Below are 26,076 nucleotides of genomic sequence, written 5' to 3' on the forward strand. Positions count from 1 at the left end.
GCTATTTCTATATCTTTATTTCTCTGTGAAAAGGGAGAAAGAAAGGAATAAAATAAAAATGGCACCGTTGACACAAAAAACCACTGGAGGGGGAGGGAGGAAGGTGGAGGACCGGGCAGGGGGTCCTATGACAGCAGCAGGAACCAGTGACCTGGGACGCTCACCTCCCTTCCCCCGAGGAGGGAGTGGCTGCCCCTTCCTCCCAGGGTCGCTGCCCTGTCCCACCTGGTGCTCCCCCAGCTCCTCGGGAGGCGGACAGTAAGAAGTCGGGTTCCCAGGCTGGGGAGAGGAGGAACCGTGCTGGGTTAGGGGCCTGGGGTTAGACCATGCACAGGGAGTGACAGCCAGAGGCCCCCACTGGCTCCCAAGGAGGGAACGTGGTGGGGCTGTGGACACGAGGCCGGTGTTGGCTCCTCTTCCAGCATCAGGCGAGAGACAGAACTGGGGGAACAGGAACAGGGGGAAGTCAGAGACACAGAAAGGCTCCTGCATCTCCCCCTGCCAGGAGCTGCTACGTGCTTCCTTGCACACACACACACACACACACATCCCCCACCACCACCACCACCACTGGGGTCCCCAAGAACTCAAAGCCTTACCACTCAGGGCCTCCTGGGCAAAGTACTTGACGTCCACATCCTGGTCCTGGGTCAGCTTTTCTAGAATGGGCTTCACCTCGCTCTGCAGTGTGCTGGAAGGACAAGGGGGGGCATGGGGATGGGTGAACCAGGCGGGGGGGGCACAGTGGGGGCAGAGGCCCAGGCAAGAGATGCCCACAAACACAGGCAAACATGGGAATTAAGAAGTCTCCGGGGCCCAGAACAGGCACGGGGTGGTCAGGCAGTCTGGGCAAGTGGGGCGGAGGGTCACAGAACCCACCAGGCTTTCAGTTTGCAGGGCGACGCTCTATCCACGAAGTTAAACTGGCTAGGGCTGAAGGCCAATTATTCATGTTTTCTTTTGGTGATTTTTTTAAAAATATATATTTTATGATTTTTTACAGAGAGGAAGGGAGAGATAGAGAGCTAGAAACGTCAATGAGAGAGAAACATTGACCAGCTGCCTCTTACACACCCCCTACCGGGGATGTGCCCACAACCAACGTACATGCCCTTGTCCGCAATCGAACCTGGGACCCTTCAGTCCGCAGACCGACGCTCCACCAACTGAGCCAACCAGTTTCGGTTCTTTTGGTGAATTATTTTTTTTCTTTTGGTGAATTTTTTAACAAATATGTACCTACTGTTAAGTCTTGAGAATATTTCCTGATACTTTCTTCCGGATCTTTATTATTATTTTAATGTTTTTATTGATTTTAGATAGAAAGGGGGAGAGAAAGAAATTCTGATGAACATTGATCGCTGCCTCCTACACACTCCTACTGGGAACTGGGTCTACAACCTGGGCATCTGGGAATTGAACCAGTGACCTCTTGGTGCATGGGTAGATGCTCAACCACTGAGCAATACCAGGTGGGCAGATCTTTCTTTTTTTTAACTTTCTGATTCTGTTATCTCTAAATTTCTTTTTTTTTTTTTAAATCCTCACCCAAGGATATTTTTCCATTGAGTTTTAGAGTCTGTGGAAAAGACAAGGAAAGACAGAGAGAAATATCAATATGAGAGAAGCACACCAAAATTGGTTGCCTCCTGCACAGGAGCCCTGACCAGGGCCCAGGCCTGGGAGGAGCCTGAGCTAAGACACATGCCCTTGACCAGAATCAAACCTGAGACCCTTTGGTCTGCAGGCAGACGGTCTATCCACTGAGCCAAACTGGCTAGGGCCCTACTTTTTTTTATGCTCTCAGGCAGGAGGTTTTTGCCCCCCCCATGTGCATACCAAACTGACCCAGCCATCTATGGAGAACATGTTTCCCCCCTGAACTGCAGGGACAAGACAGATACACGGGTCTTTTCCCGTGCCCTGAACCTATCCCACGGGCTTTTTGAATATTCTGCCAACAGCTCACTTTCTCACTGCAGCAGAGTCACAGTGAGCCAGTGGCTGAGGATTAAAAATGAAGACCACCACAGCTGGCGCTGCTGGAGCGAAGGGCTGGCCAGCCTCACCTGTTGTCCAGGATGGGCCCTATCTTCTGCAGGGACTTGGCCACGTTGAAGCGGACGTTGGCGACAGGGTCCCCGGCCATCCGCAGCACCGTGGGCAGCATGTGCTTGGTGGTGATTTCCTGCCCGCAGACCTCAGACAGCACCTGCGGGTCAGGGAGAAGCAGAGAGGTGATTATCCGAAGTTCCTGGCTAACGCCATTTCCTCCTTCCTCTGACCAGGCCACCTCGATGGCCACCAGGCCTGAGGGTAAAGCTGAGCAACATGGGGACTCTGAGCCCAGTTACCCAGCCTGGAGACAGTGTATTCTGAAGCCCCCGTGTCACCTAACACCCTCCTAACACCACGGTCTCCCTGCCCTGGAATCGCTCAGGCCAGGTTCCCGGACCATCTCCGTCCTCAGACTTCCCTTCATCCTCTGGGCACGGGCCTTGATTCCTAACCCCGGGATCCCTTCCTTAGTTCAGTAAGGCACGGATAGAAATGATATAACCACAGTTATAACAGCTTTTAAATGTCATCCTTTCATTTCTAGCTATAGTGGATGGTTTCTTGAAATGACTAGAAAGGAGCACTTGCTCTGTAGAGCATAACGGTTCTGAGCCTTTCGCACGGACGGCCGGGCTGTTGGCACAGGCTGATGAGTAAGGTGCCGTGACCGCCAGCACGAACCGTTTCCAGGTGAGAAAAGCAAGCACTGCGGTCAGGTCCGTTTCCCAAGGTGCACTGCTGACACCTAGCAGGGCTAGAATTCAAAACCAAGCCCGTTTCTAGAACCTGCACACTCCCCCTCCTACCATGAATGAACACACTCGCACGTTGGTGGGAAATGAAAGGGTGCCAAGAAAGGTCTGGCTATCACTGCTTCAGTGGGCCAAGTCTCCCTTGACCTGGGGTTCCCACCCCGAAGCCCCTAATGGGGGTGGGGGAAGGGCACGTGCAACGTCTGGCCAGCAGTTCCCCAGGGACTCATCCTGCAACCCAGGTCCCCACCACTTCCCCACCCTGAGGACCCCCCAATCCTCCCTCTGCCAGGTCCGCCTGGCTCCCAGGAATAGGCCGGTGGGCAGGCGGGAGTGCTCACGTTGATACAGAAGAGGGTGGTCATGCGGTGCAGGTAGTTGGGATCCCCAGACATGGCCAAGACCTTGGGGATGATCGTGGCGTGGGCCCACTCCTTCCCGAACTTCTCCACCAGCTTCTTCAGGTTGCTGGTGGCCGCCTCTCGGATGGCATAGACTGCAGGAGGGCGAGAGGCAGAGGGCGGTGACGGACTGATGTGGGTGACAGCCACGCTCACTGCTGCCTCCGGAGCAGCCCTGGGTCTTAGGCTGCAGGGGACCCAATGGCTCCCAGAGGACGGAGGGCTCACTAAGGGCTAAATGTGGGCTTTGCTTTCCTGCAGTGCCTCTCAACAGCCCCCAGACCCGGCTTCCATTACTGTCCACGTTTTTTTTTGTTTGTTTGTTTGTTTTTTTTAGCGGATGAGTTTCATTTTTTTTTTTTAATTGACTTTTTACAGAGAGGAAGGGAGAGAGATAGAGAGCTAGAAACGTCGATGAGAGAGAAACATCGACCAATTGCCTCTTGCACACCCCCTACCGGGAATGTGCCCGCAACCAATGTACATGCCCTTGACCGGAATCGAACGTGGGACCTTCGCTCTACCACTGAGCCAGACCGGTTTCGGCCATTACTGTCCTCTTTTACAGATGGGCCAATGGGTTTCAAGAAGTGATGTGCCCATGCTTGACTGGTGTGACTCAGTGCTTGGGCACTGACCCATGAACCAGGAGGCCGTGCTTGGATTCCTGGTCAGGGCACACGCCTGGGCTGCAAGCTTGATGCCCAGTAGGGGGCCCGCAGTAGGCAGCCAATCAATGATTCTCATCATCATTGATATTTCTCTCTCTCTATCCCACTCCATTCCTCTGTCTAAAACAATAAAAATATATGAAAAACAAAAAGAATTGCTGAGCCCAGGCAAGGATTTAAATATGCAGAAGTTGGAATGGTGCCCGATACAGACAAACTTTTATTTTCACCAGTCTTAGTGAAAACAATGAGCCCTAAGCCACTGGATGAGAAGTTCCTGGTCTCAGAGAAGGAGTGTGCTAGGTGACTTGCTTAAGCTTCAAAAGCCAGGCGGTAAAAGGCAAACCCAGGTCTGTCTCCTCAGCCGCCCTGGGACTTTTCACTATACCAGACCGACCCTGGGAAAAGTGCTATGGCCCCCTCCCACCATGCACTTCCCCGGGATTCTAAAAAACAAGGGAACTGGCCCACCTCTGAGGAGCCTCTGATGTGGGAGAGTGACTCCAGCCTCCCACGGCCCGCACCGGCCCCAGCCAATCTGCCACCGTCTTCCTGGAGCAACCCTTCCCCCCCCTCCAGCCACTGGAGCTACTCACCATGATCCACGAGCCAGGCCATGCACAAGGAGTTGAGTTTCTCATCAAAAAACTCCACCCCCTGCAGGAGAAAAGGAGGTGAGGGATGCGGGAGACTCGGTAGTTCCCAGCAAACCCCCGAGGAACCGCCCCCACACTCACCCCCAGACAGCTTCACCCGAGGGGCTCCTTTCCCTTCTCTTCCTAATCCAGTTCTATTCCTCCCATCCCCACAGCCCTCACAGCCTTCAGGTTCCGGTCACAGCCCGTCACCCAGCACCGGAACCAGAGCCTGGGAGCTCCTCCTCGGCCCGGCCGCTCACTCACCAGCTGCCCAGCCAGCAGCGGCATGTACTCGATGATGGCCAGCCGCACCCGCCACTTGGCGTCCTCAGCCAGCTCCACGATGGCGGGGAGCAGGGACTGGGACAGCTGCCGGATACCGATCACCTCGTTCACGCAGTCCAGGTTGGAGATGATGTTGAGCCGCACCTCTGGGCACTGAGGGGACAGGAGGGGTCTGAGGGGGTGCACTGCGCATGGGGAGCCAGGACAGGGGGAAAACGCTGAGCTACAGCAGCTCTGTATGACAAACATCTCCCGAGGACCCAGTGCTGCCCAGGCCCAGCTCCCGGCCCTGGGGACGCATTAAAGGCCCGAGAAAAGCAAGCTTGAGGATTAGGTGAAAGCAGCTTTTCCTTAAAAAAAAATAAATAAATAAATAATTTTTTCCTTTTAAAGAAAAGCTGCTTTCAAAGCAGCTTTTCAAATCTCAGAATAGCAGCACAAGAAATGTTCAGATAGCCCAGCTGGTGTGGCTCAGTGGTTGAGCAAGAACTGTGAACCGGAAGGTTATGGTTCAATTCCTGGTCAGGGCACATGGCCAGGTTGCGGGCTCGACCTCCAAGTATGGGGTATGAAGGAGGGAGCCAGCCGATCAATGATTCTCTCTCATCACTGATGGTTTTATCTCTCTCTCTCTCCCTTCCTCTGTCTGAAATCAATAAAAAACATTTTTTTTAATGTTCAGTTTGAAGGATTTATAGGAAATCACGGTGCAAAAATATGAAACCCTGGAGAAAACAGACATGCAATAACCCCCTCTGCAGTTTGCTTGCTGGGAGCACTTTGGCTCAGGACTTAACCTTCCCAGGTATCAACCTGTGACATGGAACATCCATCTAGCATCAAAGGTCGGGGGAAGCTATTCAAGTGCCTGCCACAGTGTCTGCTCCACAAAGGGCTGAACACCTGGGGGCTTATCATGACCATTTCTTTTTTTTCTTAATAAGTACATTTTTTACTGATTTCAGAGAGGAGGGAAGACAAGAGAAACACCAAGGATAGGAAAGAATCATTGACTGGCTGCCCCCTGACACCCTCTACTTGGGATCAAGACCGATATCCAGGCATAGGCCCTGATCAGGAATTGAACCATGACCTCCTGGTTCACAGGTCAGTGATTAACCACTGGGCCATACCAGCCTGGCTATCATGACCATTTCTATTACTTTTATCCTCTCTGCTAGCCTTTGAGCTCCATAAGAAACATGTCTCATTGACTCTCCTCTCTCCAGTAACCAACATACTCTGTAACACATAACAGGTGTCCAATACATTTCAGCTGAAAGAATGAACAATGGATAATGAATAAAGAACTCCTGTGGTCTACCAATATTATGAGCACTGATTTATAATACATATATATATACAGACCCCCACCTATGTTTCAGAAAGTATGTGAAGCAACTTATAAGAAAAGGCACATAATCTGGCATATTCCCAAGGACTGGCCTGCTGAAGATCTCTAAGGATCAAAACTGTCTTAGTGTCTGGGCAGTGTCGCTCAGTGGTAGAGCAGCAACCCATGTACCAAGAAGTCAGGGGTTCAATTCCCAATCAGGGCATGACCCAGGATTGCAGGCTCCATCACCAGTAGGGGATGTGCAGGAGGCACAATGATCAATGTTTCTCTCTCATCGATGTTTCTATCTCTCTCCCTTTCCCTTTTCCCCTCTAAAAAATAAAAACATTAAAAAAAATAAAAACAGCCAAAACCGGTTTGGCTCAGTGGATAGAGCGTCAGCCTGTGGACTGAAAGGTCCCAGGTTCGATTCCGGTCAAGGGCATGTATATTGGTTGTGGGCTCATCCCCAGTGGGGGGTGTGCAGGAGGCAGTTGGTCGATGTTTCTCTCTCATCGATGTTTCTAGCTCTCTATCCCTCTCTCCCTTCTTCTCTGTAAAAAAAATCAATAAAATATATTTTAAAAAATAATAAAAAAATAAAAACATATTTTTAAAAAAGTATTACTATTTTTTTTGTACTCTCAATGCCCAGGAAAAGGGCATGACAGATAACTGCCTAATAAGTGGACAAATGACTGCACAGGCCATCATGGCCAGAAACATTCAACTCATCAGAGATCTGGGTGTGTGTTGAGATTCCAGGAGATTCCTGGCCAATCTGGGAAGACAGCTGACTCACCGGTCACGGCTGCAAACCCACAAGTTCCAGAGCCTGTCTGGTGCCCTCACCTCATCCTTCAGCTGAGCCAGGAAGAGGGGCAGGAGGTGCTCGATGGTGTTGTCTTTGCCCAGGATGGGGGAGAGGCCCATGATGACCGAGGCCAGGGCAGATTTGACGTGTTGGTTGGCGTCTGACACCAGCTCCTGGGAGGGAGGGAGAAGGGACAGCCAAGAGGTTAGTGGCCAAGTAACTCCAAATCCTACGAAGCCTTTCCCCCCTGCCCCCCCCGTCTCTCTGGAGCACAGACAGCTCAGGCCACCAGGGGAAATTATTTTGCCTCCCCTCAGGGTCCCCAAATATTTCAAACCCAAGGCGGCCCAGTCCAGAGGGCTGGGAACTCAGTTTGCATCTGGCTGTCCCTAAAGCCCCACCCCCACCCCTTCTTTCTGGCAAGCTCCCGTCTGCTCTGGGCCCCGTTACCTTGATGCAGGGCAAGATCTGGGTCATGATCACATTCTCCCGGCAGTCAGCGGAGAGGTTTTCACAGAATTCTGCGGAAGGGGGAGGGAAAAGGGGGACGTGAGGCCTGTGTCCTGGTTTCACCTCCGGCACCACGGACACCCGCCCGCTTGCTGTGTTCTGGTCGCCAGCACCAACCTTTGACCTTGTGGGAGGCTGCGGCCCTCACCTCGGCCTCACAGTCTTTCATCAGGTTCTGGAAGGCGGGGACCAAGTCTGTCTTGGTGATCTCCGGGCCCACGGCTTTCTGGAGCTGCAGGGAGGGAAGGCGGGGCACAGTGAGAAGGCTTGTGCTCTGGACAAAGGAGACCAAAACCAAAGTCAAAGGCAGCAGACCTAGGGGCAAGAATACGATTCTTGGAGTCACTGCCAAGTTCTAATCCCCGCACCACTGGGTGACCACGGGCAAATTTCTGAGCCTTTGAGCTGTGGGTTACTCACTGGTGGGGGGGTCAGCTGGGTAGGGCAGTGGTCACGTGTGTGGGTCTGGAGACCAACTGTCTGGCTCAAATTCTTACTCATACTTATCAACTGTGTGCACTTGAATAAGTCACTTTATATCTCAAGGCAAAATGAAGGCTACAAGGGTACCTGCTGCATGGCAATACAATCTATGTGAAAGAAATAATAAAAGGGACCTCCATACTGCTCAGGCAACCTGGGTTGGGTTTCTGTTACTAATCCAAAATATTCCAAGGCTATAGCAGCTCTCGCTGTTTGAGATATATATATAATATATATATAGTGTGTGTGTGTGTGTATTTTTTTAAAGTATGTTTTTATTGATTTTAGAGGGAGAGAGAGAAACATTGATGAGAACCATCAATCCACGCCCTACTGAGAATGGAGCCTGCAATCCAGGCAAGTACCCTCACTTGCAATTGAATCGGAGACCTCTCAGTGGGCTGATGCCCAACCAACCGAGAACACTGGCAAGGGCTTTCTGTCTTTCTTTCTTTTTAAATATATTTTATTGATTTTTTACAGAGAGGAAGGGAGAGGGATAGAGAGTTAGAAACATCAATGAGAGAGAATCATTGATCAGTTGCCTCCTGCAAACCCCCCACTGGGGATGTGCCCGCAACCAAGGTACATGCCCTTAACCGGAATCGAACCTGGGACCTTTCAGTCCGAATGCAACACTCTATCCATTGAGCCACACCGGTTTTGGCTTTCTTTCTTTTTTTAACGATCAGTTACCAGTAGCACGTTTGTAATTATGGGGGAAGAAGGCATATGGGGCCCTGCCTGTCCCCCAGCACCAGGGTTGTTCTGCAAAGCTAAGTCTGGAAGACCTGGTAGAAAGCAGGGTGATTCGAGGCTCAGAAGGGAACAAACAACTAGAGACCTTGAAGGGCCCCATGCTACCCTTGTATTGACGTAATGGACACGTACTGAGTGTCCATGTGTGCCCTGCTCTCACAAAGCTGAGCTTTTGTCTAACCCGTGTGGACCCGTCATGCGGTCCAGGAGCCAAGGTACAGAAGGAGCCTCTTCCATAGCGACGCTCCGGCTCCGGCAGCCACAGCCCCACAGCCAGGTGTGCTGACATTTGCACAGGGAAAGCCCACAGCCCTGGGAGAGAGCCTCAGGCTCCGAGTCCTCCCGGCAAACACCAGAGGAAATACTTACAGGAAGAGGGCGATCAGGGCAGAGGCACCAAGGCCTCGCTGGGCGGGCGTGCCCCTCTCCCCCGCTCTCTCCCTGAAGGGCCCCCCTAGGAGCTGGCCCTGACGGTTCCTGATGCATTTGCTCTGGCCTCCATGGGCCCTGTGCACTAGCTGCCCTTCCCGCCTCAGCTCTCACCCACTCATGCTCTACAACCACCTGTGGCACCACCTCCTCTCCTCGGCTCCCACACCCCGCATTCGTGTGGGCCCGGCACCTGTGACACGTGACTATGAAATTCAACCGGACCTTCCCCTTCCGGCTGCCTGCTCCTTGGTGGATGGGCACGTACTGGAGTCACAGACCCTCAGCGCCCAGCAGAGCTGATGCGTGACACTCACTGGTGGGCTCCAAACAAATTCGGGTCCCATGGGAAGAGCACTGTCCTGGGAGTCAGAGGCGTGGGATCTCGTTCCTGTTCTGTTTGCCTGGTGGTGTCCCTCCGACCAGGCAAGCTGTTGGGCGGGGTGATGCGCTAACCCGTGGCGCCCACCAAGATTCACAAGTTGATATCTTAACCCCCAGGACCTCAGAATGTGACTGTATTGGAAGACAGTCTTGAAAGAGTAAGTGAAAGTGCAGTGAGGTCATTGGGGTGGGGTCCTTACAAGAAAGGGAGATTAGGTCACAGACACGCTCAGAGGGACGTCATGTGAGGACACAGTAGGAAATGGCCATTTGCAGCCAAGGAGAGAAATCTCTAGAAACCACCTGGCTGCTGCCTTGACCTCAGAACTGTCGCCTCGTGTGAACTGTGAGGCAACTTGAGCACTCAGCGTGCGGTGCTTTGTTTTGTTTTGAAACTTTTATTCACCATTTAATTTTCCACTTCTGACCTCATCTTTTTATTTTAAAGTATGTCTTTATTGATTTCAGAGAGGAAGGGAGAGGGAGAAATAGAAACATCAGTGATCAAAGAGAATTATTGACTGACTGCCTCCTGCACGCCCCTTTCTGGGGATCTAGCCTGCAACCTGGGCATGTGCCCCTTGACTGGAATCGAACCCGGGATCCTTCAGTCCGCAGGCCGACACTATCCACTGAGCCAGACTGGCCAGGGCAGTGTGGTGCTTTGTGACGGAAGCCCCAGCAAGCTCAATCAGGCTATGTCGTCCCTTTTGTCCAAGGAGAGAGTCTGATCAGGTCAGGAACGCGGACATGCTACCCGTCTCTGCTCCTGGGCCTCTTTCCCACAGACCCTGACCCTCAGAGCCCTCTCCACATGGCGCTTCCGGCTGCCACTGTCAACCAACCAGGTGGGCGTGTGAAGTGAGGACCAATGGGATGTCCACAGAGCTCCCACAGCTCAAACACCCGGCGATTCCACTGTGATAATAGAAAACCCAGCTCCTGCCAAAACCGGTTTGGTTCAGTGGATAGAGCGTCCGCCTGCAGACTGAAGGGTCCCAGGTTCCATTCCGGTCAAAGGCATGTACCTTGGTTGCGGGCACATCCCCAGCAGGGAGTGTGCAGAAGGCAGCTGGTTGATGTTTCTCTCTCATCGACATTTCTAGCTCTCTATCCCTCTCCCTTCCTCTTTGTGGAAAAATCAATAAAATATATATTTTAAAAAAAGAAGAGGGAAAAAAAGAAAACCCAACTCCTATACACGTCCTAGTCTTGGCCAGCCTCCGAGGGCCTATTCTCATTCGAACAGTTTCCGGTCCCTCACCTACCTCCGTGAACTTGTCGGCCACCATGTACCGCACGCGCCACGACTTGTCCTCCGCGGCTTGGCGCAGGGTGGGCATCACCAGGGCCTCCAGGTCCTCCTGGGGCAGGAGCTGGGCGATGTTCACGCATGCCTCCACCGCCAGCAGCCGCACCGAGTCCTAGAGAGAGGGCGGCAGAGGCCCCGTTAGCACTAGAGTCACTTCCTGCCGCAGAGTGGGCCTCAGCCCACTGAGGGGGGGAGAGAGGGGCCGGGAGCAGCACCCACCTGCTCGTCAGAGGCCAGGTTGGAGAACATGGGGATGATCTCGCTCTTGACGTTGTCCAGCTCCAGCACCTTGGCAAACTCCCCCAGCTTGGAGGCTGCGGCCCGCCGCACCATGGGGGTGTCATCTGAGCACAGGTTCCGGAAGTACCTGGGGGCCGGGACGGGATGGGGCTCAGGAGGAGTCCCTGGGACTTAGGGGAGCAGACAGCATGGCAGAGGAGACAGCAGACTGCAGCGGGTCCTGATCTGCCTGGTGAGCTTGGGCAGTGACCGGACCTACCCCACAGGGCACTGTGAGGTCTAAATGAGTTCCCATGTGTGAGCACGTAGCAGCCTGTCCGTCTGCACACACGTCTGTGGAGAACGGTAGGTGCTGATTACATTATGACCACATCAAACTGTGCAGCTGAGATGCGGGTCTAGGCCACTCAAAGTTTTTACTTTTCAGCAGCGGCTGCTCCTCTTGGAGGCGCAGGGGGCCGAACACACATCTCTAAGCACACGTGGGCAGCTGTCCACCAGTACTCTGGGTAAGTACGGGCTCAGGGCCTGGGCTTGCTGCTCAAAAAGTGCGGCCGAAACAGGTTTGGCTCAGTTGCTAGAGGGTCGGCCTGCGGACCGAAAGGTCCCAGGTTCAATTCCGGTCAAGGGCATGTACCTTGGTTGTGGGCACATCCCTAGTAGGGGGTTTGCAAGAGGCAGCTGATTGATGATTCTCTCATCGATGTTTCTAACTCTCTATCCCTCTATCTCTTTATAAAAAAAATCAATATAATAGTGGAGGAGGCTTCACTATTTTTTTAAAAAGTAAGTGTGTGGGGAATGGTGGGTAGGCGGAAGTTCAGAGGGAGGGGCAAGCCCTTAGCCATGTTTATTCATTCTTCCCAGAGGCAAGTCCTTCCTGCGAGGAGTTCCCTGGGGCACCAGGCGAGGGGTGGAGAGCGAAGGAGGCTTCCCAGGGTCTGGGCCGAGGGCAGGCCTCAGACTGCATCGTGGTCACTTGTCCATGCCTTTAGGTGCCAGCTTCTGGTAAGCACTTTATAGGCGGGAATTCTTTCCTCGCAAGAACAAGGGGAGGAAGGAATTGTCATTATCTCTATTTCCTAACTGAGCAAGTGGCAGTGCCCGTGGTGACACGGATTCTTCAAGGGGCGGGGGGATGGGGAGAGCTCAGGGGTGTCTGGGACTCGGAGGCCTCAGGGCCGGGGCTTGAGAGAAGCGAGCCAGGCGGAGGGGGAGGCTGAGCTCCAGGGGCCACGGCTGGGACTCACTGTCGAAGCTCCGCCTTGACGGCGCTGGACACGCGGGGGTAGCAGACGGAGAAGAGGCCGCAGGCCGAGGTGCGGGAGGTGAACCAGTCGCCGCCCGCCAGCCGCTTCACCAGGGGCACGAAGTGGGCCTCCAGGTCGGAGGGCGAGTGTTCATGGGAGATGGCCCGCAAGGACTCCACCGCCTTGTCCCGCACCACCGTCTCCTCCACGGTGGCCAGCGACTCCAGGGGTGGCTGCGGCACAGAGCACGAGGTCACCAGATGCTCCCTCCCCAGCACCTCCAGCACTGGAGCCCCACCCCCCCAGCCCCTCCGTGGGCTCATTTCTAACCCTCTGCCCACAACCCTTGCTCATGTGTGTGCAAGGAACAAACTGCACAATAGCCATTTCTCCTTTTTTCATAACTTGTCAAAATCCAGGTTAATGCCTCCTCCTCCAGGCGGCCTTCCCTGACCACTCCTCCATCCCATCTATGCTGGGTCAGGTGTCTCCTCTGAATTCTAAAGGCTCCAGCTTCCCTCTTTCCCAGCTCTGAGCAGCCTGTGAAGCAACCAGGGGCCCTCTGAGAGGAGTACAAAGGGGAGGTCATGGTTAAGAGGCAGGGGCGATTCACTCAAACCAGTCTGTGCCTCAGTTTCTCCTCTGTGAACGGGAAAATGCCCCTCACTGTGAGAAGCGATGGGTCGCTGTAGGGCCTCAGGATGTCTGTGCTGGGCAGTCCCAGAAATCACATGCAACTACCCCCCTTCCGTGTCCCCCCTCCTCCACACCCGAAGGAAGCGTGCAATGACTGGGGGTTCACTCACTGAGAATGTTCTATGGGAAGACCCTGACCTGGCTGGGGAAGGACCCCAGTTCTGGCTCCCGGCAAGTCTGAGTCTCTCCCCTATCTGGAGCCCTGGGGCTCTCAGCAGTGTTTTCTGAGAAGCTGCTGAAAGCTAAGCATTCTCTCCTCTGAAAAACTGACAAAGGCCAGGCTGCAGAGCTCCATGGCGGTCAAGGGCCCCTTCCAGGCTGGTCCTCGGACTGCCCACTCCCCATGTTAGGTGCACTGTTCTATGTAAAATCCGAACAATCCCGTTCACATATAATGCTCTGTGTACACAGATAAAAGCTCAGATACCAGCATGAAGGGCAATTACTACACCTCTTGACTTAATGCTGTTTGGAAAAAAACTATCACATTTGCTGAAATCCAAGACACCAACGATTCTAAGAAGCACGTGTTATACAGCACTAAACGGAAGAAAGGCTGCTGACAGTAAGTAAGACACCAAGAGGAACCTTTGTAATAATATGAACAATAAAGATTGATTTAAAAAATAAATAAATAAAATAAAATTTAAAAAAAGATTAAAAAAAAAAAGTAAGACACCATCTAGCGCAGAAGCCAAGTATGACATAGGGGTTTAGAAACAATGAAATACAGAATTACTGGGAGGAATGCAATGGCCCAGGGGCCTGAGGAACAGAGAAAACCAAGGGCCTGGGCCCTCCAGGGTGCTTTCTTCCCAGACCATGGCCTGGAGTACCTCCCAGAGGCCAACGGGGTCCTCCCTTCTCCTCTCCCAACAGCAGTTAACGTTAGTATCTGACCCGTCTCTATGGCCCTGGCCACCACCGAGCACAGGGTCAGACTGGCAGGCAGTGGGGTAGGGGTCTGGGGGAGACTCAAATGGACATACTTGGAATCCCAGCTCTGCCATGTGCTAGCCGTGCCACCTTGCACTAGACACCAACCTCTGGGCGCTCTGCTAGCTCACCTATAAGAAGGAAACTCTCGCCCTAACCGGTTTGGCTCAGTGGATAGAGTCGGCTTGTGGGCTCAAGGGTCCCAGGTTCGATTCGGGTCAAGGGCATGTACCTTAGTTGCGGGCACATCCCCAGTTGGGGGTGTGCAGGAGGCAGCTGGTGGATGTTTCTCTCTCATGGATGTTTCTAACTCTCTATCCCTCTCCCTTCCTCTCTGTAAAAAAATCAATAAAGTAAATTAAAAAAACAACAACAAAAAACAGGAAACTCAAAGGGTGGACATGGCATAACACATGGCATCATGACAGTGGCAGCTAACACCTGTTAGTATTACTATGTGCCTAGTACTGTGCTAAGGTGCAATTATAAAGATAAGGGTTAATGACTTCCATTTAGAGATGAGCAAAGGACAGAGAGGTTAAATAATTTTTACAAGTCACACAGTGGTAGAAGCTAGCCTGACTCCTAACCCAAAGCCCAGGCTTGTTGGACTAAAGTAAATGTCCAAAGTGCACCTATTCTGAGGAGACGACTCCCAAGCACCTTCATATTCTCCCGTCGCTGACCCCCAAGGGAAGGCAAGAGCACTCCCCACCTCCAGACTCACCAGCAGGCAGTGCACGTACTCCGGGCCTCCGACCAGCGTGGTGAAGGTTCCCAGCTGTTCCGCCAGGGCCAAGAGGACCTCATCCTCATCGTAGATGGTGTCTGTGGGACCAAAACAGACTCTGTGCCAGTCCCATCCAAAGTCTGACTCCAGCCCCAAGAAGCCAAGCTGGGAACACGCAGTCTCACACTGCTTCTTAAACCATGGGCGCTCACTGCCCCCACCCTCCACCTGGGCTGGCACAGAGATCAAGGCATGGGCCTGGGTCGGATGACAGGGCACATGCCCGGGTTGCAGGCTTGATCCCCAATGGAGGGCGTACAGGAAGCAGGCCATTGATAATTCTAATCATGGATGTTTCTCTCCTTCTCCCTTCCTCTCTGAAATCAATAAAAATATATGTAAAAAAAAAAGTCTTATAAAAACAAAAGAAACTACTCTTTCCTCATGCTAAACCTCTGTCCTGATGCTAAACTGAAAGCCATTCTCCTCCAGCTCCATCCTATCTTCCCTGAGGTGGTGGGAACTGCTGTATCCTTAGCATCTATGCAGCATCCTAACTTTCTGAGGTTAAGCCAGGCCTAAGGCAATCCAGCCGGACTACATTTCCCAGGCTCCCTTGCAGCTGGCATGGACATGTGACTACACTCTGAACAATAGGGTGGGAGTGGAAATGGTGGGTTCCAGCTCTGAGTCACCTCCTTACACAACCCTCTCAGGGTGTCCTCATTTATATATGCTCATCCCCATTTTACACATAAAAACTACTGGGAGCCCAAGCCACAGGCTCAGTGGCCAGAGCGACAGTCCTTGGACTAAAAGATCTTAGGTTTATGGTACAGTGTTTCCCAAACTTTTGACATGTGTGTACCCCTTCTATAATTTTCATAACGCTGAGTACCCCTCGTACTCATGAGAACGTAGAATTAGGCACAGCTAAGCACAGTGCAGTGCATATCCCCACCAAACTCCGGTGCAACGCGTACCCCCAGAGGTACGAGAAGAGTTTGGTTTACCACACTTTGGGAAACACTGGACTCTAGGACACATACCTCGGTTGCAGGCCGCAGACCCCAGTCGAGGCGCATGCAGGGGGCACCAATTTATGTGTTTTTCTCACATCCATGTTTATTTCTCTCTCTCCCCCCCCTCCTTTCCACGCTCTTAAAAAAAAAAATTAATGGAAAATATCCTCCAGTGAGGATTAACAACAACATAAAAACACTATACAGAGAGTGTCACTCAGCTTCTAATGGTTGGGGCTGCATTTCACACCTGCCTAAACCTGTCTCCAGACCCCTGCCCCTAACTTTCCAGATCATTCCTTCAGAGAAGGACTGCACTCCTCCTCACAGACTCTGCGCACCCACGATGTCTAGCAGAGGCAGACACTTCCAAACGACCTGGTACATCCACAGCGAGGCCCCTCACCCCGCAGGCACCGCCCTGCCAGCCCCCTCCCCACAGGCCAGGAGGCAGTGTTACCTGTCAGGAAGGGCAGCAGCTCACTGCGCGTCCTCTCCACGCCGAGGGCCAAGGCAATGGTGGACAGCTTCTTGATGCTGTTGAGGCGAAGCTGTTGAGAACAAGAAAAGGAGGGGAGAATGTGAGCAAGCCCAGCGGTAAGAGAGTCCGACAGCCCCTGAAACTAAGCGTGTGTGAAGATGCCAAATAATAACTGGCAGACACCTACCAAGTGCCTCTGTGACCTTGAGTCGTGTAGTCAGCATGGGAGCAACCCCTCAGCAAAGCAGCTTTGGGGTCTCACTGAGGCGATGCCCGCTCAGCAGCCCTTTCCAATTCTGTGGAAAACCCCACCTGGCCTCCCCCCACCCCAAGCCCTCCGCTCTTGTCCCCTCTTGCAGTGGGCACTGCTGAGCACACTACACATCACAGTTTTTAAAAATATATATTTTATTGATTTTTTTACAGAGAGAAAGGGAGAGGAGAGAGATAGAGAGCTAGAAACATCGATGCGAGAGAGACATCGACCAGCTGCCTCTTGCACCCCCCCCCCCACTGGGGATGTTTCCGGAACCAATGTACATGCCCCTGACCGGAATCGAACCCGGGACCTTTCAGTCCGCAGGCCGACGCTCTATCCACTGAGCAAAACCGGTTTCAGCTACACATCACAGTTTTTAGCAGCAGCAGCCACATCACAGAGCACTTACTCTGTGCCCTCCCACTCTCAGCCTTTAACTCTCACCATAGCCCTGAGGTCAGAGGACTATAAGCTCAATTCTATAAAGCTGAAACGAGCTCAGGGAACAAGTACCTTCGAAGGGTCACCCAGCTCAGATGGCACGGAGCCAGGAATGAAACGCAGGACTGTGGGCTGACAGGGATGGATAACAGAATAAACAGCACCATAACAGTGCTATACAAACAGGAGTAGCGTTAGCAGTAGTAATAACACCACTAGTGTAACAGGCTGAACAGTGGCCCCAGAAAGACATGTGCCCGTGCGGGCCCGTGTAGTTGTGAATGTGAAGATGGGGAGCCCCTGTGAAACCAGAGAAACCTCCCCCAGCTCCTGGCACGGAGCTCATGAAGCCCGGTAATTCCCTGAGTGACCGGGCGCCTTTTGTTCTAATGAGGTCTGATGGGGACTGACCACCAGAAAGGCCAAGCCACGATTAGAACCGTGGACCTTTCAGCCACACCCTCCGTTCTCCAGAGAGGGATGGAGACTGAGTTAACGGCCATGCCTACACAACGAAGCCTCCATAGAAATTCCCAATGGTTAGGTTTTTGGGGAGCTTCCGAGGGGGTGAACACCTCCAAGCACCAGAAGGGGACACGCCCCAACTCCGAGGACAGAAGCTCCACACTCGGGGCCTCCCGGACCTCGGGCCTGTGTACCTTTGCATGTGACCGCTCACCTGCACCCTGGACCACAGAAGACATTGGTAAATGTGTTTCCCTGAGATCAGGGTACTGTTCTGGCCAATCATCAAACCCAAGGAGGGTGTCACGTCCCTCCTTGGGTCTGACGATTTGTAGTCACGTCCAGCAGAAGTTGTGGGTAATCTGAGGACTTGCCACTGGCACCTCAAGTGTGTGTATGTGGGGGGTGGGGAGAGCATGCTCATGGGACTGAGACCTTGGCCTGTGTGATCTAACTGGCTAGTGTCACACTGAACTGGAGAGGAACAGCAGGGCTCCCAGCCGGTGACACAGAGTTGCTGGCTGTGGGGAGCCCCCCTGCATGTGGTGTCAGAAGTGCTGAGTGTGACAGTGAGAGAGTAAAGGAGGTACACAGGAAGAGCGAGTTTTCTCTGAAGAGGCCTAAACCCAATGACAGTGTCCTCAGAAAAGAAGACACAGAGACACAGAGAGCCAAAACCGGTGTGGCTCAGCGGATAGAACATCAGCCTGTGGACTGAAAGGTCCCAGGTTTGATTCCGGTCAAGGGCATGTACCTTGGTTTCGGGCACATCCCTACTAGGGGGTGTGCAAGAGGCAGCTGATCGATGATTCTCTCATCGATGTTTCTAACTCTCTATCCCTCTATCTTCCTCTCTGTAAGAAATCAATAAAATATATATATATTTTTTTTTAAAGAGAGAGACAGAGAGGGAAAGGCCAGTGAAGACAGAGGATGAGCCCACAAACCAAGGCATGTCGAGTTGCCAGCAGCCACCAGAAGCTAGGAGAGGGGCCTGCGTTTCCTTGGAGCCTCCATTTGGGACCTCATGGGATCCTCCGGATGCAGAAAGGTAAGCACAACTGACACCCCCATTCCCTGCTGTGCGAAGTGAACTCCTCCCCGTTTCTCCAGCTTGACAAAGGGGAGGAGCCCCTCCCTGGCTCACAGGGCCGTCGCCAGAATGCAATGGGACACGCTCACGAGCACGCCACTGCCGGGTACAGTGGGAACTCTCTTCCTGGAAGGAGAAGCAGGCAAGAAGGGACCGGGCCCCTCAGCCTGTCCTTTCCTGGGCCCAATGGGACTGTGGAGAGGTGTGCCAGGGACACATCAAGTAAGTTCCCTTTAAAAAGCCCTTAGGGCCCTGCTGGCATGGCTCAGTGGCTGAGCGTCAATCTATGTATGAACCAGAAGGTCATAGGTTCGATTCCCGGTCAGGGCACATGCCTGGGTTGTGGGCTCAATCCCAGCCGATCAATGATTCTCTCTCATCATTGATGTTTCTCTCTCTCTCCCTCTCCCTTCCTCTCTGAAATCAATAAGCATATATTTTAAAAATAAAAATCCCTTTGGGATCACAGACAATGAGGAGAATCTGATGAAATGCAAAGGTGGCCTCCAACACCCCCCCCCCCCCAACACACACATTTTTTATAAGACATCACGTCGTTTTTGGACTACCAGGGCTTGAGGGGGTCCAAACACTCACCTTCCTGACTGTAAAAGGGCCTCGATGAGATTAATATTACAAGGTCTGCAACTTATTTTCAGCCAAAAAATAAAACCAAGGACTTTTTAAAAACCTGAACATGGTGAACACTAACAGCAAATCCGGCAGCTAAGTGTATGGCACTCACTGCGCTAGCTCAGAAGTCAGAGGCTGTCTATAAATTGCCAGCTTTGCGGGCCACAGGGTCTCTGCCCAACTACCTGACTACGTCTCTGAAGCACAAAAGCAGCCGCAGAGCCAGACATGGAAACAAACGGGCATGACTGTGTTCCAATCAAAGTTTATTTGCAAAAGCAGACAGCGGGCGGGATCTGGCCTGGGCTGCGGTTTCTGGCCCCCACTCTGTTCTTTCGGTGCTCTGTATGGATGGAGTCCTCCATAATGAAATGTCAGGGGAGCGGTGACTCAGGTGCCTATTTCTTTCCTTTGTCACTTCAAGCTGGGTCTCTGGGTTCCTCTGACAGCGGGGCTATGGGGAAACGGACACACGAGCCAGGGCCACCCCTGAGGACGGCAGGAGGGCCAGAGATTATCATCACAGGCCAGTCACAAGCAAGAGCAGCTAACAATTACCGGAAGTTTACTGTGCTTGGCAGCAGCCAAGGGCTTGGCTTGGATAATGAACATACTCTATCCTTACAACTCCGCTCTGAGGCGGGTATTATTACTATTATAGAATCCTCCTTTTAGAGGGGAGGCCGCTGATCCACAGGGAAGCTGGCACTTGCTGGAAAGCAGCAGAGCCAGGACCAAAAGCCAGGTGCCCTGACTCAAAATCTCAACATCGTGCTGTCACTCTGGAAGATGCCCAAGGGGTGGGCCCCTGAGAAACAGGCCGGGCCTGTCGTGGGGCAGAGCCCCTTCCTCCCCCCGCCCTCCTTGGAGAGCCCAGCTCGGATTTCATGAAGAGCATCTGCTGCTTCCTTCAGCAAAGAGGGCGCCATACACGCTTATGAAAGGCAGGAGCCTCCCTGCCTGTGTTCAAGGCTAAGCTGCTTTGCATATTAGTTGTAGGATCTGGGGCCACACTTTATACCTTTCAGAGCCTCAACTTTCTCACCTGTGAAATGGGATTATAATACCTACCCTCAGAAAGTTACTATGAGTACGAAGTTACACACTACTGGGAATACCTTAGCACCAGACGTAGATCAGCAAGGGCAGCATCCTGGTTTTGTTTGGGCTCCAAAGAGGGCACCAGTGGCAGTTGGCTAGCTTTCCACCAAGGTCTCTTTTCCCTTCTCCCATAGTGACAGAATAAAGACGGGGGACGGAGGGACGGACGGACACACACGGGACAAAAGACAGCAAATATTTCCATAGCACTTACTATGTGCCAGACACTGTTCCTGATGTGCCAATGTTTTAACTCATTTTATCCTCAAAATAACTGCGAGGTAAATACAGGATCGCCCATTTTATGGCAGAGAAAAGGAAGGCACGGCGAGGTTAAGAAACCTCACACACTCGTAGGTGGCAGAACTGGGATCTGAACCCTAGCCAGCTGGCTCTTAACCAGTAACCACCAACAATCTGTACTTCTGGTGTGGTTTTTTTAACGAGGGAGGGAGAGATAGCGGGGGGGGGGGGGGGGGGGGAGCTCCCATGGTCCTCTTTAGTAGGTCTAATGTCGACCAGAAGTTTGCACTAGAAGGGAGCATGAACACTAGAAGTATCTGCAGCGGTTGAAATGAGCTAGGGACAGTGTCATGATTTCCACTGGTGGCAGTCACAGGTTTGCTAACACTACTTACAACATGCTCTTGTAATACAAGAGTTCATAATAGAAGTTACGTTTGAATTAGACTTTAGTGAAAATAGAGATGTTACTGTCTCATCCAAATGCATGGGCCTGCCCTGGGAACAGAGATGGGAGCTGTCCACTGGCTGTGCTGCTGCTCCAACCCTTGCTTTCCAGCTGCGCACGTGACCCCGACCTTCCCCCCCCCCCCCCCCCCAAAGGCATTTCCGAATCCCCTTTGCATCGGGATGTGACCAGGAGATTAACGTCTGGCCAAGGAACTCCACGTGGGAATGGGTGTGTGACTTCTAGGGAGTGTCCTACGGGGAGACTGGGGGACAGCCTTTCCCCTCCTTTCTGTCGGGAATGGAGCTATGGTGGCGGGGGCTTTAGCAGTCATCTGGAGACCTTGAGGTAACCTGGGGGTGGGGAGGGCAGAATGGAGGACATGCAAGCCTGACACCCTGACACCACAGACACCCTGACACCCTGACACCACACCATTTCGGCGTGGCTTGCCACCAGACTTTTTTGTCCCCCCCCCCAGAGGATGGGAGAGGGAGAGATAGAAACATCAAAGAGAGTCATTGATCAGCCCTAACTAGTTTGGCTCAGTGGATAGAGCGTCGGCCTGCGGACTGAAAGGTCTCAGGTTTGATTCCGGTCAAGGACATGTACCTTGGTTGCTGGCACATCCCCAGTAGGGGGTGTGCAGGAGGCAGCTGATCTATGTTTCTCTCTCATCGATGTTTCTAGCTCTCTATCCCTCTCCCTTCCTCTCTGTTAAAAATCAATAAAATATATTTTTAAAAAGAGAGAGAGAGAGAGAGAGATCGATCAGCTGATTCTTGCATGCCCAACACTGGGGACCAAGCTCACAACCTGGGCATGTGCCCTGACCAGCAATCGAACTGTGACCTCCTGGTCCATAGGTCCACGCTCAACCACTGAGCCACACCAGTCAGGCACCAGACTTTTTGATCATGAGTCAGAAATAAACTTCAAGCTCACTGAAGCCTCATTTATTTAGCACTTTCCTATGACTTACAGCCAAACCTAATTCCAACTAGCTCAGCACATGACCTCGTTCTGGACAGAGACATTAAGAGCATGTCGGCCGAAGAGCTTCCAGGAAAGATTTCCCTCCTGGACCAGAGGGCGGACACGGAGCACTCTGCCCTCGCATGGCCCCTGCTTTCAGCGAGGAGACGCTGTGGCACGCTTGTGACCACAGGAAGCAGGTGGAAAGGGCGCACTCCGACCCAGTTATGTAACATCCTTGTTAGCAATTACGGGAAAATGAACTTCACTTGTTTCCGTGGCCATGGCGGGGTCCTCTGTAACATTTCTGAGATAGAGTAGCTATTCATATCACTAAGAAGCCTGACCACTGAAAGAGTGCTTGCTGTCTGAAGCTCCGGACTTGACACATATTCTCTCTTCATACCACCTGTGGGTTTACTTCACAGCCCAGGAAACTGAGGCACAGAGAGGGAAGGCAGGTCACCTAGCGAACTTGGGTCGGAGCCTGGGACATGGACCCATGTTCCTTATCATCATTTTACCAACGTCTTTTCTGGTTTAAACTCTCGGAGGGCAACCTCATTTCTAGTTGTGTTTCCCCAAGTACCCAGGCACTCTATAAAAAGGCGTGGGAGCCTGGCGCGCCCTGTTTCTAAGATGTGGACATGGCCTGCTATTGCCAGGTCTTACACAGCGGCTAGTGACTGTGAGTTTTTACAAATCATTTAATCCTCACAATAACCTGGCCTCGTGAGTCTTCTACCCTTTTTCCCCCCCATTTAACAAGAAAACCAAGACCCAGCCAAAACTGGTTTGGCTCAGTGGATAGAGCGTCGGCCTGCGGACTGAAGGGTCCCGGGTTCGATTCCGGTCAAGGGCATGTACCTTGGTTGCGGGCACATCCCCACTAGGGGGTGTGCAGGAGGCAGCTGATCGATGTTTCTCTCTCATCGATGTTTCTAACTCTCTATCCCTCTCTCTTTCTCTCTGTAAAAAATCAATAAAATATATTTAAAAAGAAAACCAAGGCCCAGGTTGAGTAACTCCTAATGTGGCCAGACCCCGGTCTGCCTCCTGCCTCCTCCCTCGGAACTGCCTTCTGTACCTCACCTGCCTCCAGGCCTAGAGTTCCTTTAGGGATGGAGCAAGGGACCACAGCCAAAAATGCAGGCAGCTTCCGGCAGGTGCAAGAGGCAAGACAACAGATTCTCCCCTACGGACTCCACAAAGGAAGCAGCCCTGCCAGCACCTACATGACAGCGCAGTGGGCCCATCAGACTCCTGATGCCCAGAACGCTGAGGTCATCCATTGGAGTCCTTTAAAGCCCCTCGCTTTGCCTGAGTCTCCTGGACCAGGGCTTCTCTCAGTCTCACCACTGAGGACATTTGGGGCAGATGATTCTTTGCTGTGGGGGCTGCCCTGTGACCTGTAGGAGGCTGAGCAGCTTTCCTGACCTCTATTCACCAGAATCCAGTAACGCTCCCCCAGTGTGACCGTCCAAAATGTCTCCAGACTTCACCAAATGCCCCCGGGGGCCAAAACCATGGTCATGACCTGCCTGCTCTCTCCTCCTGGCTGGCTCTTCCGGAGCTGTGTCCTCCAGGTTCCCTCTTAATGTCTGCATCCTCACAGGGGCCTCCCCGGACTGGCCACTGTGCCTGCTGGGTACTCTGCCCGGACAGCCTCGTGGCTCCCTCCCCTGCCTCCTCCTTCAGGTCTTTGCTCCGACGTCACCTTCTCAGCAAGGCCTTCCTTCACCGCTCTTGAAAGCTGCACTCCCAACCCCTTTCCATTTAAAAGTATATATATATTTTTTTTTATTGATTTTTTTACAGAGAGGGATAGAGAGCTAGAAACATTGATGAGAGAGAGACATCGATCAGCTGCCTCCTGCATACCCCCTAACAGGGATGTGCCAGCAACCAATGTATGTGCCTTGACCGGAATCGAACCTGGGACCTTTCAGTCCGCAGACCAATGCTCTATCCACTGAGCCAAACCGGTTTCGGCGCCCTCTCCATTTTTCTCCTTAGCACTTACCCCCATCTAACACATAGCCCATTTTACTGATTCATCGTGTTGTTCGTGTCTGTTCCCCTCACTACAAGGTAACTCCAGAGGCCAGGAGTCTGCCTGGTTCCCTGTGGCTAGAACAGTGCCCTAAACAGAGAAGAGCGCCCCCCCCCAAAAAAAAATATTCACTGAGTCACTATCACAACATCCTCCTGTTTCCTTCCCATCACATCTCACGTGTGATTAATGTATTCCACTGTTTCACCTGACTCTTGTGTAACAGCTACTGATGTCACCACCAGATCCTCAGCACCGTGCCTGACATGTGGCAGGTGTCCCATGACAAAGGAGGTCCATACAGCGGCCCTGGGAACTAGGCAATTAGCTCCACCGGAGAGAAGAGGAAACCAGGGCTCAGGTGTCCATGATGAGAGAAGAGCCGGCTGGCAGCACAACCCACAGCCTGTGTAATTCCAGAACCCCGGCGAGCGGCTGGGGCCCGGGAAGATGGGCTCAATTTCGTAAAACAGGGAAACTGAGGCCCAGAGGGCGGATGGGACCGCTTGGTCCACCATGCTCAATAACGAGAGCTATCCAGATAGCATTGTGGACATGTACACAAAAGGAACCATTTGACATTGAAACTGGGTCTCAGAACTGGGTTGGACACTGACATTGGGACTCAAGCGTTTTATTATTATATGTTTATTTCTAGTCTACAGTTGCAATATTTTTTAAAGAAAAAAAATGGGGGGGAAATAGATATAGAGATAAAGAGCCATTGAACAGACTGTCAAACTACAGGGGGAAAGCAGGGGAGGTTAGGGGGATGGAGGGGCTGTAAGAGATCAACCGAAGGACTTGTATGCATGCATATAAACATAACCAATAAAAAAATGAATAAAAAAATAAACATAACCAATGGATACAAGACACGGGAGTGGGGGGGTTCAGGTGAAGGCATATGCTGGGGGGTAGGGGAGGCTGGGAGGAGGTCAAGTAGGAAAAAAGGGGACATATGCACTTCTATTTGTAATACTCCTAACAATAAAAATTAAAATAACAATAATAATTAGCGCTAACCTTTATTGGGCTCTTTTATGAGACCAGACACCGTTCCATTACAGGTGCATTAACACGTTCAGTCCCTCGCCCATCCCGCCAGGAGGCCGGGACTATGATTGATTGATTATTAGCCAACACTTTTGGGGAAAGCAAGGGGTGCAATCGGCCCCAAAGGTCACGCGGCGGGTGGGCGGTGGAACTGGGTGGGCAAACCCGTGAGCTCCTCTCTCCATCCCTCGCCAGCCGGACTCAGCGACCTGAGCCGCCCTCCCTGCCCCTCGCACCGCCACTGTCAGCCCGTTTAGCCAAAAAATGCCCACGTCCCAAAAGCCGGGCGGGACTCCTCCTCTTCCATTCGTTCCTAAATTTAGCAAGATCCCCCCCCCCCTTTGAAGGTGGGGTGTCTTCGCTAGCTTCCATAAATAAACAAATAAAAAAAAAATACACAAAACCGGCACAGAGGAAACAAATTGGGGAGACAGCCTTCACCTCTGAGTCCCGATTTGGGGAGCTGACCCCACAAGCGCCGAGGCCCAGTCGCCAAAACCCCAGAAGGAGAAAAAAAAAAATCCTATCCGGGTCGGAACCATCGGGCGGCCCTCCCCCATTTGGACCTACACCCACAGGTTCATTCAGCAGCCGAATCCCCCTCCCGGAGGGCGGTGGCCACCCCGGGCCCCCGCGGCCGCGCGCACTGGGGCAGGCCCGGGAGGGACCCTCCGGGGTGGCCCTCGCTCCCCGCCCTCCGCCGGGCCCTCCCCCAATCCCGGGCGCCGACTCATCGATCCCCGGCGCCCGGACAGATAAGAGCTGGACGCTGATTGGCCACCTCCCCCTTCCGCCACTCCCAGCGAACACCGAGCCTCCTCCGCGAGGGTCGCCCGTGCCCCCCGGCCCCCCAGCCCGCCGCCCCCGAGTCTCCCGTGGCCTCCGGACCTGAACGTCCTCATTGCGGAGCTCGTCTATGAGCACCGCGATGGGGTAGAGAGAGTCGTCGCCATCGGCCGCCGCCATCTTGGCTCCGTCCCGTTCCTGTCAGACTGCGACCAGCGCTGTGCTGAATCCGGGCTGGGCGGGGCACGGCGGGGAGGAGGAGGAAAGGCGAGCGTGGGGGCGCACGAGCCACTTTACAGGGGCTGCCCTTCGGTCCCCGCCCGCCCCACGCTGGGC

The 26,076-nt window shown here is 52.9% G+C and overlaps 1 protein-coding gene across 1 annotated transcript; it reads right to left on the reverse strand.

Moving 5' to 3' along the window:
• On the reverse strand, positions 1 to 26,076 carry PPP2R1A (protein phosphatase 2 scaffold subunit Aalpha). The gene is made up of 15 exons (XM_036422709.2): positions 25,843 to 26,076; positions 16,167 to 16,257; positions 14,682 to 14,782; positions 12,323 to 12,555; positions 11,052 to 11,199; positions 10,789 to 10,944; positions 7,583 to 7,697; positions 7,406 to 7,476; positions 6,994 to 7,128; positions 4,785 to 4,958; positions 4,479 to 4,539; positions 3,152 to 3,306; positions 2,070 to 2,212; positions 600 to 691; positions 1 to 441 (listed from the first exon to the last, which is right to left on the reverse strand). The coding sequence occupies exons 1-15, from the start codon at positions 25,918 to 25,920 to the stop codon at positions 425 to 427; spliced, it is 1,770 nt and encodes a 589-aa protein (XP_036278602.1). The 5' UTR covers positions 25,921 to 26,076; the 3' UTR covers positions 1 to 424.

This window comes from Pipistrellus kuhlii, unplaced genomic scaffold (assembly GCF_014108245.1).
Source record: "Pipistrellus kuhlii isolate mPipKuh1 unplaced genomic scaffold, mPipKuh1.p scaffold_m20_p_71, whole genome shotgun sequence".
Taxonomy (NCBI): domain Eukaryota; kingdom Metazoa; phylum Chordata; class Mammalia; order Chiroptera; family Vespertilionidae; genus Pipistrellus; species Pipistrellus kuhlii.

Bases quoted from the DNA above. Each gene is read 5' to 3' on its own strand.
- PPP2R1A (XM_036422709.2), bottom strand. From the start codon at position 25,920: ATGGCGGCGGCCGATGGCGACGACTCTCTCTACCCCATCGCGGTGCTC. The intron at 16,258-25,842 runs GTCCGGAGGCCA...TGTTCTCAACAG, and splicing joins TCCGCAATGAGGACGTTCAG to CTTCGCCTCAACAGCATCAA. The intron at 2,213-3,151 runs GTGAGCACTCCC...CCTGACCCGCAG, and splicing joins CCACCCTCTTCTGTATCAAC to GTGCTGTCTGAGGTCTGCGG.